A 15,651-nucleotide genomic window follows, 5' to 3' on the forward strand; every position below is an offset into this window, starting at 1 on the left:
TTGAGACCCAGCTGGGGGCCGAGCCAAGGGGAACAGGTGCTCCCCCGACTACATCCACGCAACAGGATGCCTTCCTGGTTTGTTTTTGTATTTTTCCTTTAAGAGAAAACGTCAACCTGACAGTTATTAACTGTTTTTAAAAATGTTAGAGGGATGAGTATGAAAGACTCTGATCACCGCCCCCAGCACCAAGCCGCGCCGCAGGGTGCCGGCCCCGCCCCGTCCTTTCCAGCCTCAAGCTTGCTGCCCGGGTGTTAGGATGTGTCTATAACCAGGCTCACTGAACTCCAGCTGGTCTTCTTTGGGTCCTCAGAAGGTCTCCACCCACGACAACCCCTCTTCCTAAATTCCCTTGCCTCTTATTTCCTCTGGGTTACATCCACTCAGAGTTCAGGTCTGAGCTCAGAAGTCCCCGTTTTAGGGAAGCCTTTTCTCACCCTCGTGGCTGAGTTATCCTGATTTCAGGGCTTTCACTTAATCGTCTTCATATCCAGGCTTTTAGTGGGTGCGCGTTAAACATCTGTGGGATGATCATGGACGTTGTGTTCCTGGCAGAGCCAGACAGTGTGTGGACTCCCCGCTGCACGTGGGGCTGGTGTTGTTTGTGTGGACATGATGCTGGGAGTGTGTGCCAGCTGTTTGCCGATTTGGTCTCAAGTCTACTCCCTGCCATTCCCTTGCTCTGTGGTCGGTCGCTCCAAACTGTGTTTGCCAGGATCCCTCAGCAACTGAATTATGGTGATGTTTAGCCAGCGGGAGGCGCTGGTGAGAGACTGAAATAGGATGGAGGAAAGAAGTCGGGATATTTGCTGCCCTCTCTGCTTCAGATGGTGTCGCAGGCAGTGGGTCCTACGTCTTCTTGGTTCTTTTCCTACTGGGCAGCTCTTGACTGCAGCCCTCCCCCAGTGACCTAGCTCCTGGGGTCACCAGCCCTGCCCTTTGTCCCCTGACCCTGAAGGAGCATCTTCTTCCCATTGATAATCTCTGGTTCCCTCACCATCCCGTGTGCCCGCTCCGCCTCTCCAAAGCCTTTGTAAGTAAAATTAAATCTCCTCTAGAGAACTGCCTGGTGCAGGCTCCGTTTTCTGACTGCTGACCACAGTACAAGCAGCATCCAGAAAACGGATGCTTTCTAGGGTCTGGTGGGTGGAGCTTTCCACAGCACTGGGGAACCCGACACAGAGATGAAGGGCCTGGATGCTGGAGCCTGCCTCTGCATTTATGCTCTGGATGGGGCTGTCGTCTTGGTGCTGCTGAGTTTGGTACAAGAATAAGGTCTCTGTATTTGAAATCATTCCCTTAAACGAAGAATAAGAAGCAGTTCTCTTTTTTCCCCGGTTTTATTGGGATATAATTGACATAAAGCACTGTAGAAGTTTAGGGTGTACAGCCTAATGATTTGACTTACATACATCATGAAACGATGCCCACAACAGGTTTACTGAACATCCGTCATGTCATAGAGAAACCACATTGAAGAAATAGAAATACATATATATATTCCTTGATGAGAACTCTTAGGGTTTACTTTTTGAACAACTTTCATTTATAACCGGCAGCAGTGTTCTTAATCTTTATCACACTGTACATTACATCCTAGTATTTATTTATAACTGGAAGTTTGTTGACTACATTTATCCAGTTGCCCTCCCCCAACCCCTGGAAAACAGTTCTTCTTAACCCTGGCTTCACAAGGGGATACCCTCGGAAGTTTTATCAGAAAAAAAAAAAAAAAAAAAAAAAATGACATCCGACTCACCACAGACCAGCTGAATCTGAAGGGGAGAGAAGAAGGTGTTTCTGTTTTATTTTTTGTTTTTTGTGTTTTGCGGTACACGGGCCTCTCACTGTTGTGGCCTCTCCCGTTGCGGGGCACAGGCTCCGGAGGCGCAGGCTCAGCGGCCATGGCTCACGGGCCCAGCCGCTCCGCAGCATGTGGGATCTTCCCGGACCGGGGCACGAACCCCCGTCCCCTGCATGGGCAGGCGGGCTCCCAACCACTGCGCCACCAGGGAAGCCCGAGGAAGGTGTTTCTGAAAAAGCATTGGTGCTTTGCACGACAAGTTATTCTGTTGTGCAGCTGGGGTTCAGGGCATTAACTAGAAGGATAGAGGTTGCCAGTGTAAATTCTCCCAGGATGAGAATGGGATGGACCCCCAAATCCAGAGAGAAGTGGTAGAGCAAGAATTAGACTGCTTTCTCAACTCAGGCAGAACCCCGCCCCCGGCTTGGAAGACGCCAGGGCAGCCGGATGCTGCAGAGGGGACCAGGGGACCAGAGCAAAGCAGCCCCAGGACATGCTCCATCTGCATTCACTCTGGTCACTCTCCTCCCTGTGAGTGTTTTTAGGCAAATAAATGGGAAACTAATAACAGGTGGTGGGAATTCTGGTGGAGGTCTGTGACCCACTGTTGGCCACAGTGCATTCACTTCTGTATCTCAAGTACCAAAGCGCACGCCTGGCACAAAACAGGGTAAGTGTTTGATGGATGGATGAATGGCGGGTGCTGAGCAGAGCACGCGTCTCTTTTCTATTTTAGAGTAAAACTTTCCTTTATCCCCTCCAGTCCTTCTAGTCTTAGTGGTTCGCGCTGCCACAGAGACCCTCAACTCATCAATTACAGACATTAACTGTAAATTATACTTTTGCATAGTTAATTCAGCCTCTTCATTATGTATTTAGTGGTACTCAGCAGGCTTAAAATTCAACAGCAAGCTTTGGAGCAGATCCAGTTTCTGTCTTCTGTGATATTTGGAAAAGGCGAAGTTTTCGTAGTGGACCTTGGGGCATGTCTTTCCTGGAAGATCTCCAGTGGGCTCTGCTTTTCGCTTCTCCCTTGGAAGGAGTTCAACCCTTCTGGAAAGGCTGATAGCTTCAAAGGCTGCATCTGTCCTCCTGTCCAACTGAGTGGGGAACTCCTTCTCCCTTCTTGAGCCGAAATGAATATTAACCTGCCTAGTGGAAGGAAAGAAGAATGTGAACATCAGGGGACCCGGCTCCTGGAGCATCACTCATTCATTATTCATTCGACAAATATTTACTAAGCATCTCCCGAGGGTCAGCGCTGTGACGTATCACGAGAATATCACAGTGAACAATACAGTGTCCTTGCTCTCATGGAGCTCTCAGGGGAGAAAAAGGGGAGGGGGCAGATGGCGAGCGACCCAATGCCTATAAACGTATAATGTGTTGTGTGATGATGTGGATAAAGTGGCTGGCTGAGCCACGGATAACAGGGTGAATGTAGTCATGGGTGAACCGCAGTGATATCTGGGGGTGAAGCGAGTGCAAAGGCAGTGAGGTAGAGGGAAGCTTGGTGGTTTTGAGTAGAATAAACGAGGGAGAAAATGGTAGAGAAGGAAACTGATGCAATAGTGGAGACAGGGACATTGTATTATCAGGAACTGGGAGATGAAAGCATTGCTAATTCCGGGGCCAGGCTCAGAACGGACCCTCAAAAAACACTTGCTCTGCCGTGTTCAACTTCCACTAACAAAGGTCGTGGGTGTGTTTCCAACCTACAAATCCAGTGTGCAGACCATATATATACAGCTCTATTCCTTTATCTGTCAGTGCTTTCAAGGTCTGCCTTAAGCCCCCATTCTACTTGGTAGTAGAAAAGTTAATCTGGTTGATTTCAAGTTCGCTAAGGCATTTCAGGTTTAAACTCGGTTGATTCAGTCTTTCGAGCTCTGCCCCATTTTCTTCAAAATTGACCCAGGTGGGAAGGATGATAACTTTGGATGGGGGCTGGGGGGACCTTGGGTCTTCAGATAATCTGGCTCATGGCTCATCCACAGGCATGTCATCCAGTGCTAAGGTGTGGTCATGGTTCGGCGCTAACGTTCATGAGGTTTCCGTGTTTCTACCTGGTCTCTGAGTGCGCCATCCATGACATCTTTCCCTGCAAGAGAAAGACTGCAGGAGACTAACTTCAGTAGCCTTCCCTGGAACTAGGTGAAAATTCCATTGCTTTCCTGTACCACTCAGGCCTTAGGAGAGACTGGGCAGTGGAGTGAGCTCCCTCTCAAGCCCTCCCTGCCCCTGGCATCTTGAGATAATCCTATTAGACGTCTGCCATATCCTGCTGGCCAAGTGCATGGGAGACTCTAAGATCCCTTAGGAATCAAGTGAAAGACTTGTATCAGTCAGAGACATCATCTCTTTATCCATTGCTGTGTAACAAACTGTCCCAAGCTTGCTATCTTCAAATAACTATTATTTCTCAATAAATGGGAATTTCCTGGGCAATCCCTCTGTAGGTTTTTCCTAGGCACTCTTACGGAGCTGTATTTATCTGGTACAATAGTTTGGAGCCAGGATGGCTGGGCCTCACTCTCTCCACATGATCTTGCCTCTGGGCATCTTCATGATCCAGTTGGATCTGAGGGATGAGCTCAACGCTTTCCCTCCGTGTTAGCTGTCACCAATTTGTGCAGCTATGTGCCAGGCTCCTAGAGGGAGTTAAGCGTGTACATTTATCTCCCTAAACATGCACAAGATCCTGAAAGAGCAGAACATGTGTCCCCATTTCAGAGATGAGTAAACTGAGGTATTGAAAGCCTGAGTAACATGAGTAATGTCTCGAGGGTAAATGTGAGGTTCGTATCCAGAGCTTTGACTCAGAAAACATGTGCTCACACCCATCCACCACGCTGAAGAAAGGAAAATAAGTGACAGGACCTGGTCTAGTCAAAGTCAGGGTCAGAGCTGGAGGCACACTCTGCCTGGGAGGGATGCTTAGATCAGGATCCAGCGGCCTTGGGTAAGGTCTTGTTTTTGCCCACCTGCTGTGTTCCGCCAATCCCAGGACACACGGCCTTAGGAGCACAAAGATGTCCAAGTCCTGCCAGGTTACGGAACAGGAGAAATGCTGCAGCCAGAGCTACCACGTGATGAATAGCTGTTTTGGTATGCCTTCGGCTTTCCACATATGACACCTTTTATCCTTCCAACAGCCTCATAAAGGTGGCTGATCACAGATCCAGGAACCGATTCTTCTACAGGGAAAGTTAGTGGTCCTTCAACTTTGCTGCATATTAGAATCACCTGGGGAGCCCTTAAGAATCCCAGTTCCCAGGTCCCTCTCCAGGCCAGTGAATGAAGATCCCTCGTGTGGGACCCAGACCTCAGAATTTGTTAAATAATTCCTTCCACCAAATAATTCCAGATAAGTCATCAAACTTGAGGACGAACGGGTTAAGTAAGCAACTTGCTCCAGATCACAGCCCCACTAGAGAGCAGAGTCAGAATTCACACCCGAGTGTGTCTATTTCAGAGCCCACGGTTGGAATGCCTACCCAATACAATTGCTGCATGGACACTAGAAAGAAAGAAAGAAGAATCATTCAAAAGCAAAACGCTTGGTGATCACAGAGAGAGAGCCTTTTTGGTATGGCAGTAATGTTCGACCTTGGCCACACATTAAAATCACCTGAGCTTTAAAAATACTAATATCTGAGTGACACCTCTTGAGATTCTGATTCCAATGGTCCAGGGTAGACGCAGGTATCCATAGTTTTTTTTTTTTTTTTAGTCTCCCCAGCTGATAACATCCAGCCAAGGTTGAGAGTCCCCGCTTTGTAGAAAGGGAAGGCTCAGGTTACTTCCTTAAGGGTTGCAGTTCACCTTTGAACCAATGTCATTGGCATCAATATTATTTGCGTAAAGTTCTCTCTTTCCTCATCCTTCCACATTTACCTGCTCCTGTACATTTTTAGGCTTTGGGGACTGGGATAGCGAGAAGGGAAAAAAAATTAAGTCTGAGCTCAATCTAGCCCAAGTGTGTCTGGAAACAGGGCAACCTGCGAAGGCTTTTCTCCATCCTCTGTCCTTCACCGTTATCCTGCATCCTGAATTCTGCCCTGCGTGTTGATTGCAGACAGCAGGAATGGAAGAGATGACTCTCTCCATAAGAGACCAGATCCTTTCTCACTGTCCTGACATATTGGATTAGGCGATGTTAGCTCAGCTCAGCCAATCTGATATCCCCACTCAGCACTTTGAACGTGGGATCAGTGGTGCAAAGCGTCAAGGACAGTAGAAAATTCGTTTTGGCATCAGCAGTGGTGTCCCGTCTAGAACTGGTTTTGTCCCACTTTCCTTTGTTCCCGCCTATTCTCTGTGTCTTTTTCTCCACACTTCCTAGTAATTTTGAGGCACGTGTTACGTTCCCTTTTCTTTATCGGTCAGCTCAAGGTGTTTTCTGTTGCTTGGAACTTGCAGCTCAAACCGATATGCTGCAGCACTGTGGAGAGCACCCAGAGATCATCAGGGCATTCCTGTGGATGGTGGGGTCAATGGGACTATCTAATAAAGCCTTTCCCAGAGGAGATGTGTGTGTCCTTTGCCTTCATGAAATACACATGAAGTAAAATGAATCAGACGAAGCCTGGGCCAAATTCTTCTGCTTCCCTGTTATAAGGCTGATCTCTTCATTCTGTTAGTCTCATTTCTTTCTGCAGGCGGTAAGCTGTCATCAGTGTCTGACTTGGGAGCTGAAATCCCTTACACTCCACGGTGGGGAGGTAAAGCCCTTTTGGCTTCTTAAGATACACCGAGACCTCATTTTCTTACAAGATGGAGTGCAACACCTAAGAGGTTTGATAAATTGGGTTTCCAGAGTCCAAACTTTATTGTGACTATTGGGGGAATTTATTTGCTTTTGGGTAAGAGCTTTTTTTAAGCCAATTTTGAACATTTCTTTTGAGAGTTACTGCCATAAATCTACACTATTGATTTAGCAAGTAGTGGTTCTTGGGCTCTCTCTGGAGTCACTCAAGGGTTTCAATTCCTCTATTTATTACTCCAAAGATATCACAAGCCCCATATAGGCTGGCACGGAGGGTTCTTGGTCCCTTCAAGGCAAAGGCTTAACAGAGATTTCAGTTGGCTCAGAGGGAGTAGGAAAGCACTGGCCACAGACAGAATTGCAGACAGGTTTCTTCTTCTCTTGGTCCCCATCTGCTAGCATATGTATCGTACCATGGCATTGTGTCTGACAGGAGCAGCTACCAAGTAAACGCACTGTGTACAAATCTGAACAGATCCCAGTTCCTGACGAGCAGCAGGGAATTGGCATCTATACTCTGGCTTGTTCTCCGGGAGCTCCTGGACCAGCCCTAAAGGGGCACGTTTAAAAGGTGGCTTTTGACCAAGTCTAAAGTCACAGAGGATGAACATAGTGTCAAGTCCTGCTAAAAACAGGAAGAGCTCACATTTATTAACCTTTGGTCGTGCCAAGTTCTGTTCTAAGCGCCTGAGACCTAGGTGATCATTTATTTAATCCTCGTATCAACTCCATGAAATGGGAAGGAGTTGAGTTCCCACTTGGCAACTAGGGAAAAAAGGGCAGAGCTGCCCAAAGTAACCCAGCCGGTAACGGCTGATGCCGGGACGTGAGCTCAGGAGGTCTGCTTGGAAGGTGACAGCAGATGAGTCATGACACTGGCTGTGTTCCCCTGAAAGAGTCACGGGTCCTCTTCTTGCTTCTACCCACTAACCTCCCTCCTGCCCTTTACCACTTCCTTTCTTTTTCATTCTTTTTCTTTTTCTTTCTACCCCTTTACCACTTCCTTTCTGTTTCATTCTTTAATGAAATACTTCTTGGATGCCCAATATTCCCAACATGTAACACTGGATCTGTGCAGCAGGAGTGAGATGGAGGAAAGGGCTGTATCAAGGACCAGTTCCAGCCCCAAAGCCAGCACTGTCACACCCCCCGGGTACACTAGGGGTCCCATGGACCACAGTTTGGAAATCACCACACTGCACTGTCTTTAGGGCAGGAGTCTTCCGCCTTAAAGAAGGGCGTAGGTCGAAGGCACATTGTAAAACCTCTAGCATTATTCTCCGCGTAGGCATCCTTTAGGGGCCACGACGGGATCTTTGGATAACTGGATTTTTGCCACGTGCAGTACTAAGGAAAGGGAATTCTTTGTTGAAGAGGGTCAGATAAGCAACAGCTACGTCTCCAGCGAGCACAGCCAAGTAGCCAGCTCTGCTGCAGATAAGGAGGTACCAAGGGAGGGTGTTAGTCCTGAGAGGGCAAGATTAAACCCCCTGAAATGAGGGAGGTCATGAGCCGAGTGCAGGGAGAGGCTGGCCAGAGCATGCAGGAGGGATGTCCGGAAGTTGAGTTAAGCAGACCCCGATCCCTCCAGGCCTTAGCTGCTGGGCCAAGAAGCCTTAGTTTGGAAACACTCCAGATTCCAGACACGTCTCCCTCATTTTCCAAGACAAATAATTCACTCTTGATCTTGCACAGCCCATGGCTTGAGGTTCCAGACGCTGAAATCGTTTTCCCTCCCAGAGGGATACGCAGCAGCTCATAAATCGCTCTCCTCCGGGCTCCACTTCCAGCCCGGAGTACCGGAAGGAAGATTCATGAGTGCCGGTGCTTTGGCTGGTGCAGCGACCTTGCTGTTACGTCCCGCCCCAGCCCTCTGAACGGGTCTGAGGGTAACAGAGTGAGAAATTAGCGTTCTGGTTACTGGGCAAGACCTGAAGATTGAGTGGGTGCATCTTTAACTGATAATCCCCACAGCAAAGGGAAGAGCTTCTCCGTGACGCTTCACAGTGGTACCAGCACATGCTTGGGACGCAGTGTTAACATCTCTGGTGTTTCTTTCTTGATGTGCTGTGGAAAATCCCCCTCAGTTCACCTGACATCAGGTGACCTTCCCAGAAGCTGCCAGCCGAGAGAGTGCTAACTGTTGGCCCACCACTTACTTAATATTTAGCCTACAGGCAAAGGGTATTGGGGGCCCCTCAGCCTGGCCTCCAGATCCTCCCTGGCCCACCTTACAAACCCAGCTGTATGCCTGGGATGCCCTTCCTTGTTGCCTCCACCAATATTGATTCTTTCGATTCAGTAGTTCCAGAAAGCTTCTCCCATTTTCCCTTCTCTGACCTCCTAAAAACAAGGGCTGGCCAACTTCTTCAGTAAAGGTCCAGTTAGTGAATACTTTAGGCTTTGCGGGTGTTACATTACCTGACATGATTATTCAACCATATTCTTGTATGTAACACGAAAACAGCCAGAGAAAAAACATACACAAGCGGGCAGGGCTGTGGCCCAGTGAGACTGTTTACGTAAAACAGGTAGCAGGCTGCGTTTGGTTGACAGACCACAGTTTGCCATCTCTGTTCTAAGGAGGCTTGCTTGGTGTCTTGTAATTTCATACTCGACCCCCAACTAAATTAGAGGAGAATGCCGTCGAGAGCACAGGGCTGGGAATTGGGAGAGGCTGCGTTCAGCTTGCTTCTGCCACTAACGAGCTGTGTGGTTGAGAAGAAGCAATTTTCCCTTCCTGGGCTTTCGTTTTGTCATCCGAAAAATGAGATGTTTGGACTGTCGGTCATTCCCCAAGCATCAGAATTGCTGCGGCAAGCTTGCTTTTAAAAAATACATATATCTGGGCCCACTTCAAATACAGGGTAGTGGTCACATTTCTTAGTTGCAGACATCAGAGTCCCTTTAGCTAACTAGCCCTTCTAAAGAGAAGAGTTTTCCTTAAGGGATACTGGACAATTCCAGGAATCTCTAGGAGAGCTGTTGAATTGAATGTGTTTATTACACAGCCAGGGACAGGGCAGACAGGGAAGAAATACAAGAAAAATGACCAACTCTGCAGTGGACCTTTGCACTGGAAACATCACTTGGCATGATAATACAGGGGCCTGGATGACAGAACCACCACAGCTGCCCCGGAAGAACCCGGACCATGATGCTTGTCAGAAAAATCCTAATTTCCTTCCCCACTGCCGCTTCATAACCCACTCTACATCTAAGTACCAGTAGAGTGGCTCTGACAAGTGGAAACTTGGCTTTAGGCCTGCAGGTAGCTTCAAGGGAGTCTAGAAAGGTCATTTCATGCTTCTCAGCTTCTGTAGGAGGATAAGCTAGGAAGGGGTTGAAAGACGTTGATTTAGCTGCTTACCATATCTACCACACAAACGACGCTGAACTTCAAGGGGGTCCACTGAGTTCCGAGGTCATCCAGGTCCGTGGTGCCAGGGTGAGGCAAACTGGATTAACTCACTGTCTGAAGAGCTAGTCAGAATCAGTCCAAGAGGCCCATCAGCACAGACGCTGATGCTCAATGTTGAAGATTCTTCGGCCACGTTCTTAACGCGTGGGCGCTCTTCCATCCCACCCGCCCAGGTCCCTACATTGTAGCTGGTGCCAAGCCCCAGGTGCTGTGCCTGAAAGGCATTTCCTTTGTCCTTACATTCTAGTTATAATCGTGAGGAGAATGGAGCAAAGGGATTGAATGTCCTTCCACCGAACCAAGTCAGCTTAGAGCTATTTTCCTCTGCTCTCTTCCAGAAGCAGCAGTTTATTCAATGAGGTTGTGCAGATGAACTTTGAAATCGCCAGCTTCAGCAGCCTGTCGGGGAGTCAGCCCATCACCTGGCAGGTGGAATACCCACGGAGGGGGACCACGGACATCGCCGTGTCTGAGATCTTCATCAGCCAGAAGGACCTGGTTGGCATCGTGCCCTTGGCCATGGTAAGACCGGTGTGATCATGGATGCGCGTGTGATCGTGTGTTCAGCTGTCTGACTGTACCCTGGTGTCCCTCGTCTCTTTCCCAGGATGTTTGCCTCAGTTGTTTCATGGGACGTTTGCATTCACAGTTTCCCCTCTTCCTGGTCTTTGGAAGTTGCTGTCGTCGTTAATCCAGCCTGTCTCAACTTCAGCTATTTTCATAGCAGCTTCATGACATTTGCCAAATTTATAGTGTTTACTTACTTTCTCTTCTTGAAGTCTACTCCAGTTCTTTTTACTTCTGTTCCTTTCTTATAAGGAAGCTTGAGGTCACTATGTCTATTAAGATGGGTATGGTATGTTGCTGCTACAGACAGCCCCCAAATCTTAGGTGCCTAATGCCATCTAGGTTGTTCTTGCTTCTGCCACGTGGTTTAGATGGTAGGGGGCTCTGTTCCAGGCAGTCCCTCAGGGATCTAGACTGATGGATACGTCATCATCTTGGAGCTGGAACATCAGAAACACGTGGCCTTCTTGGTGGCAAAGACAGAGGAGCAGTCAGAGTGGCCCGCAAGCTCTTCTAAGCAATGGTGTGTAAATTATATAGGACACTTTCACACACATCCTTGGGCAGAAGGAGTCCTGTGGCCCCATCAGATTTCAAGAGGGCTGGGAAACATGGGTGCAGAGGAAGAGCTGGGTGACTACCCCAGTCTCTGCCTCACTACACAGTAAGTCAACATGTGATTGACACAAGTAGAACACGACACGAATAGAGTATACACAAACCCGTGTTACCAACTTCTAGCTAGACCCCGTGCAGCTGGAACTGAGAAGAGAAGAGGATGATAAGGGGCTAGACTGTAACTCTATCCTGTGGTCACTCACCACGTCTGCCAAGCCCTGGGACTATATTCTGCAGGACCTGCCTGTGCACAAGTGTTAAGTCCTCCTTATGGAGGTACATAGAGGGTGGTGTTTCAGAGGCACTGGAAGAGCGTTCTGAAGTATAGCTCCAGTGGTCTTTGCCAGGATTCGCCTTCAGAGACATGGAGCCTGACGTGGATATTCTAAAACTAATTTCAGTTCAGCTTTGGAATAAGCAGGCTTCAGTGACACCAGGTTAAGAAATATATCAATTAGAAGTCTTTGAGTTCCATGTGACAGAAAACCCGACTCAAACTGGCTTAAGCACGATGAGAAGTAACCAGCTCACATATAACTTAAAAAGTCTAGAAGAGTGTTTCTCAAATGTTAATGTTCATATAGGTCACCTGACGATTCTTCTCAGGTGCAGGTTCTCGTTTAGGAGGTCTGTGTTGGGTATTTTTTAAAGCTCCTAAGTTACGCCGATGCCTCTAGACAGAGACAGCAGAGCGCAGGTTGAGTACCAAGGGTGCAGGTGTGCAAATGACGTGATCACAGAAGGTGGCTTCTCTCCCCCTCTCAGCTCTGTGCTCCTCTTGGCTAGAGTCACGGTACAGGAGGCTCTGTCCCCAAGGTGGCCCCTGGCAGTGCCATGCTGACATAGTCACAGCATCACATCCAGCAGGAAAAGAGTGAAAGACCATTGCCGATCACCCAGGAAAACTCCTAGGACTGGCTCTGATTGGGATTGATTGTCTTGGCTTGGGTCACGCGTCTAACCTGGGAAGCCAGTCACGGAAGCCAAAAGGACGTGATGCTCTGAATGGCCAGGCCTGGGGAACACCTCCCCCTGGAGCATGTCTGGGATCAGATGGAGGGCTGGTAGGCGTGGTGCAGGATGGGAAAATCTGATTCCACTGAAAGAGGGGCAATGGCTGCTAGTCAGACACAGCAACAAATGTCCACCGCAGGAGGTGTTAGGATTTGTTAACACTCTGAGGTTAGAAAATGACTTCTCTTGACTTTTCATGTCCTAGAAGAGGCCTCAACAGTCTACAGCCCATGGGCCAGATTCAATCTGCTGCCTCTCTTGGTACACCACGCGAGCTAGGAATGGTTTTTGCATTTTCAAATAGCTACGTTTTGAACGGTGATATAAGTCGCTTCTTGATATGCTCAGTTTTGCCCCTTGGGTCCCAAACCCTGAAATAATTTCTGTCTGGCCCTTTAGAGAGAAAGTTTGCAGACCTATGTCACAGGACCTCGACACCAGTTCTAGGGTATAGGTGCCTAGTTCCCACGCTACCTATTTCAAAAAGATAAGCCCTGCAGATACTGTGAAAAGTAAAGTCATTGTAAGTATATGAGATAGGATTTTGGCCACGCTCTTTGTTTTGGCCGTGCCCCGTGGCATGTGGGATCTTGTGGGATCGTAGTTCCCCGATCAGGGATCAAACCCATGCACCCTGCTATTTGGAAACCCTGAGTCTTAACCCTTGGGCCACCAGGGAAGCCCCTGGCCATGCTTTTCAAGGGACTACAAGAAAGCCTTCTGTGAAGCAACGGTATCATTATTATTGTGCTTATTATGTTTTTGTAATAGCTTTAAGGTAAAGTGAAATGACGACTTATGTCACACCCAGAATCCTTTTGTGTGCAAATAACTGTAAATGAATTCAAACTGGCTTCATCCGGAAGGTCACAGAGTGGCTGACTGCACGGAACAGAACGAGGACTTCCGACGGCCGGATTTAAGAGCTCATGTGATGTCATCCTTTTGCTTCCCCTCGAATGTACAGTTTGACATCAACTCTGCAAAGTGACGTGGACAGTTAGGAACTATACTAGCGAGTGGACAACAAAAGAGGCAATTTGGAGGGATTTCTATTCTCTTATTTTCTGTATTTTCAAAGGTTTTTTTTTGTTTTGTTTTGTTTTTCTGGAATGAGCTTTAGTACCTTGAGAAGCGGCCAAAACAGAAACTTTTATTGAAAGGAAGTAGCAAATGAAATGGCAGCTTGACTAGAAGATGAGAAATGTTTTAGAAAACTGAACAAGAGGCACATCTTTATGTTACCTGTCAGCAGCCAGTGAGGCAACGGGTCAGTCTTTGAAAACAATTAATTGCCCCAATCGTTGCTCGTTCTAAAGAAAAGCAAACTGCCCAAAGGTAACATAGAGGATTCCCGAATAGGAAATGAGCCTCGTTGGGGAAGTTCTCACCTTAAAATCAGGCCTTCTCAAACCCCTGCCTAAATCCAGGAAGAAAGCCATGACGCCACCCATGTGCTTCTCGGTGGCCTTCTGTCTCACCCAGCAGTACCTTCCAACTCCCAGTGAGTAAATGAGATGGAAGGAGCAGAGGACGGTACCCTCAACTCTCCAGCAGAGTGACCCTTCCAGGCGGGAGCCCCCTGGATCACACTGCCCGCCCCCAGCACCATCCTGGGTGGAGAACTCGGCCTCACAAAGCCATCGTTTATCCACCCCGCCGTCAGACTTAACTCAGCGACAGGACCCTTTCCTTGCATGGGGCAAGAAAGCTTCAGGGTCCAGCTCCTTGGCCTTCGAGCATCTCCCAGCCCGCCAGTCCTCAGCTCCTGCCCTCAATGTGCCCACATCAGCTGGGGGGGAAGAGAGGGAGGGGTCTGGCCGCTGGGACCAGGACGGAAGGCTGGTCCAGGGCAGCCTGGGGCCAGCACAGACTAGGAGACGAAGCGGCAACTTTAGTGCTTGGGCTTCAGTTCTTCTTCGATATAAGAGAAAAGTATTCACATCGCTAGTTGAGACCCGACGAGAGTGTCACATGAGACCTCCATGTGACAGTTTCTGCAGGTTGGCGGCAGGGGTGCGGGGATGCTGGTCTCTTTTCAAGAATAAAGATGTGCAGAAGCCACTCAACCTCACCCTGAGCTCTTACGAGGTGCAGGCACTGTGGGTGCATGTTGTGTTCCATCGGAGGAGTCAGCAGTAAACTAACAGGGCTTCCCCTCAGGGGCAGGGGGATGTGGGAGGCAGACAGACAGCAAATAGGAAGCTATTTCTTACGCTAAGACCAGGTCATGATAAGGTGCTTCCACGAAGACGAATAACGCGGGACAAGGGGATGGCGTGTAACCCGTTCCCAGTTCTGTTCATGTCCCAGAGCTTCTCCCTGCAGTTTATTTAAAAATAAAACGGTAGGGGAGTTTCCTGGCAGTCCATTGGTTAGGACTCCGCAATCTCACTGCCGAGGGCCCGGGTTCGATCCCGCAAGACGCATGCCACGCGGCGAAGCCAAAAAAAAAAATTAAAATGAGGTCCAACATCCAGTGACTGGCGTCCTTACAAGGATAGCTCAATTGGGATATCTGGAGGAGACCACAGGGGGGAAGGCCGTTTGGGGACGGCGGCAGAGCTTGGAGAGATGCACGTGCAAGCCAAGGAAAGCAAAACTTGCCAATAACCTACAGAATCTAGAACAGAGGCAAGGACGGCTCTCCCCTAGCGCCTTCAGAGGCAGCCCGGCCCTAGGGACACCTTGATTTTGGACTTACGGTCTGCAGAATCACAGGAGAATGAATTGCTGTCGTTTGAAGCCACCCAGTTTGTGGTACTTCGTTACGGCAGTTCTGGAACACGGCTGCACCCCTATGCCTCCCCCTGTTGCTGCATCCCTGTCCCACCCCCGGCCCCATCTTGCCGCACGTTCGCCAGGGGCGTGGTCCTCTCTGCGTATAGCTCCTGTCCTGTCAAAGAGGCTGTTTTCCATGGTCCTCCTCCCTCTGGGTACCAGTAACTGGGCTGCTTGCCTCAGGCTCCCAGCTGAGATGGGCATCTGGGTATTGCACCATCCTTTGATCCTGCCCACAGCTCTGTCATCACACACTCTCCAGTTCACCTCCTTTGAGTGGACCTTCTGTTTCCAGCCAGGATGCTGAGGGATACCGAGGGGTACGTGCTTCCGACTCTCCTTCCCAGAGGACACATCACAACTGTCCTCAGTCTGTGAGGGGAGAGGTTAAGGGATCTCACTGGGCTATCGGAACCCCGTGGCCGGATATTTCTACCCAGCAGTATCCCGTGGTTACTTCTCTGCATCCTTTGTTGTTGCTAAATTCAGAGAACCAGACTGGGGAACGGAACGTCCATTCGCAGGCCTGTGGCATTGCAGAGATGCCCTTGGACCCCCTGTCAATCTACAAGTGATGGATGACTTAACTTGGCTTTGAAGTCCGTGGGGAAGCGTGTTGGCAATATCCTGTGTTAGAGAAAGGCAAATACAGGCATTTCAGAGAATCGAGGGACATCT

At 48.9% G+C, this 15,651-nt stretch overlaps 1 protein-coding gene across 2 annotated transcripts in view; it reads left to right on the forward strand.

Moving 5' to 3' along the window:
- TMEM132C (transmembrane protein 132C) overlaps window positions 1-15,651 on the forward strand; it is a 373,251-nt gene that overhangs the window by 287,782 nt on the left and 69,818 nt on the right. For both annotated transcript variants that reach the window (XM_067701197.1, XM_067701198.1), the window contains exon 4: window positions 10,332-10,515. In XM_067701197.1, the coding sequence (XP_067557298.1) occupies window positions 10,332-10,515 (184 nt within the window). The remainder of the gene's footprint in view (window positions 1-10,331; window positions 10,516-15,651) is intronic.

Source organism: Pseudorca crassidens, chromosome 12 (genome assembly GCF_039906515.1).
Source record: "Pseudorca crassidens isolate mPseCra1 chromosome 12, mPseCra1.hap1, whole genome shotgun sequence".
Classification (NCBI taxonomy): domain Eukaryota; kingdom Metazoa; phylum Chordata; class Mammalia; order Artiodactyla; family Delphinidae; genus Pseudorca; species Pseudorca crassidens.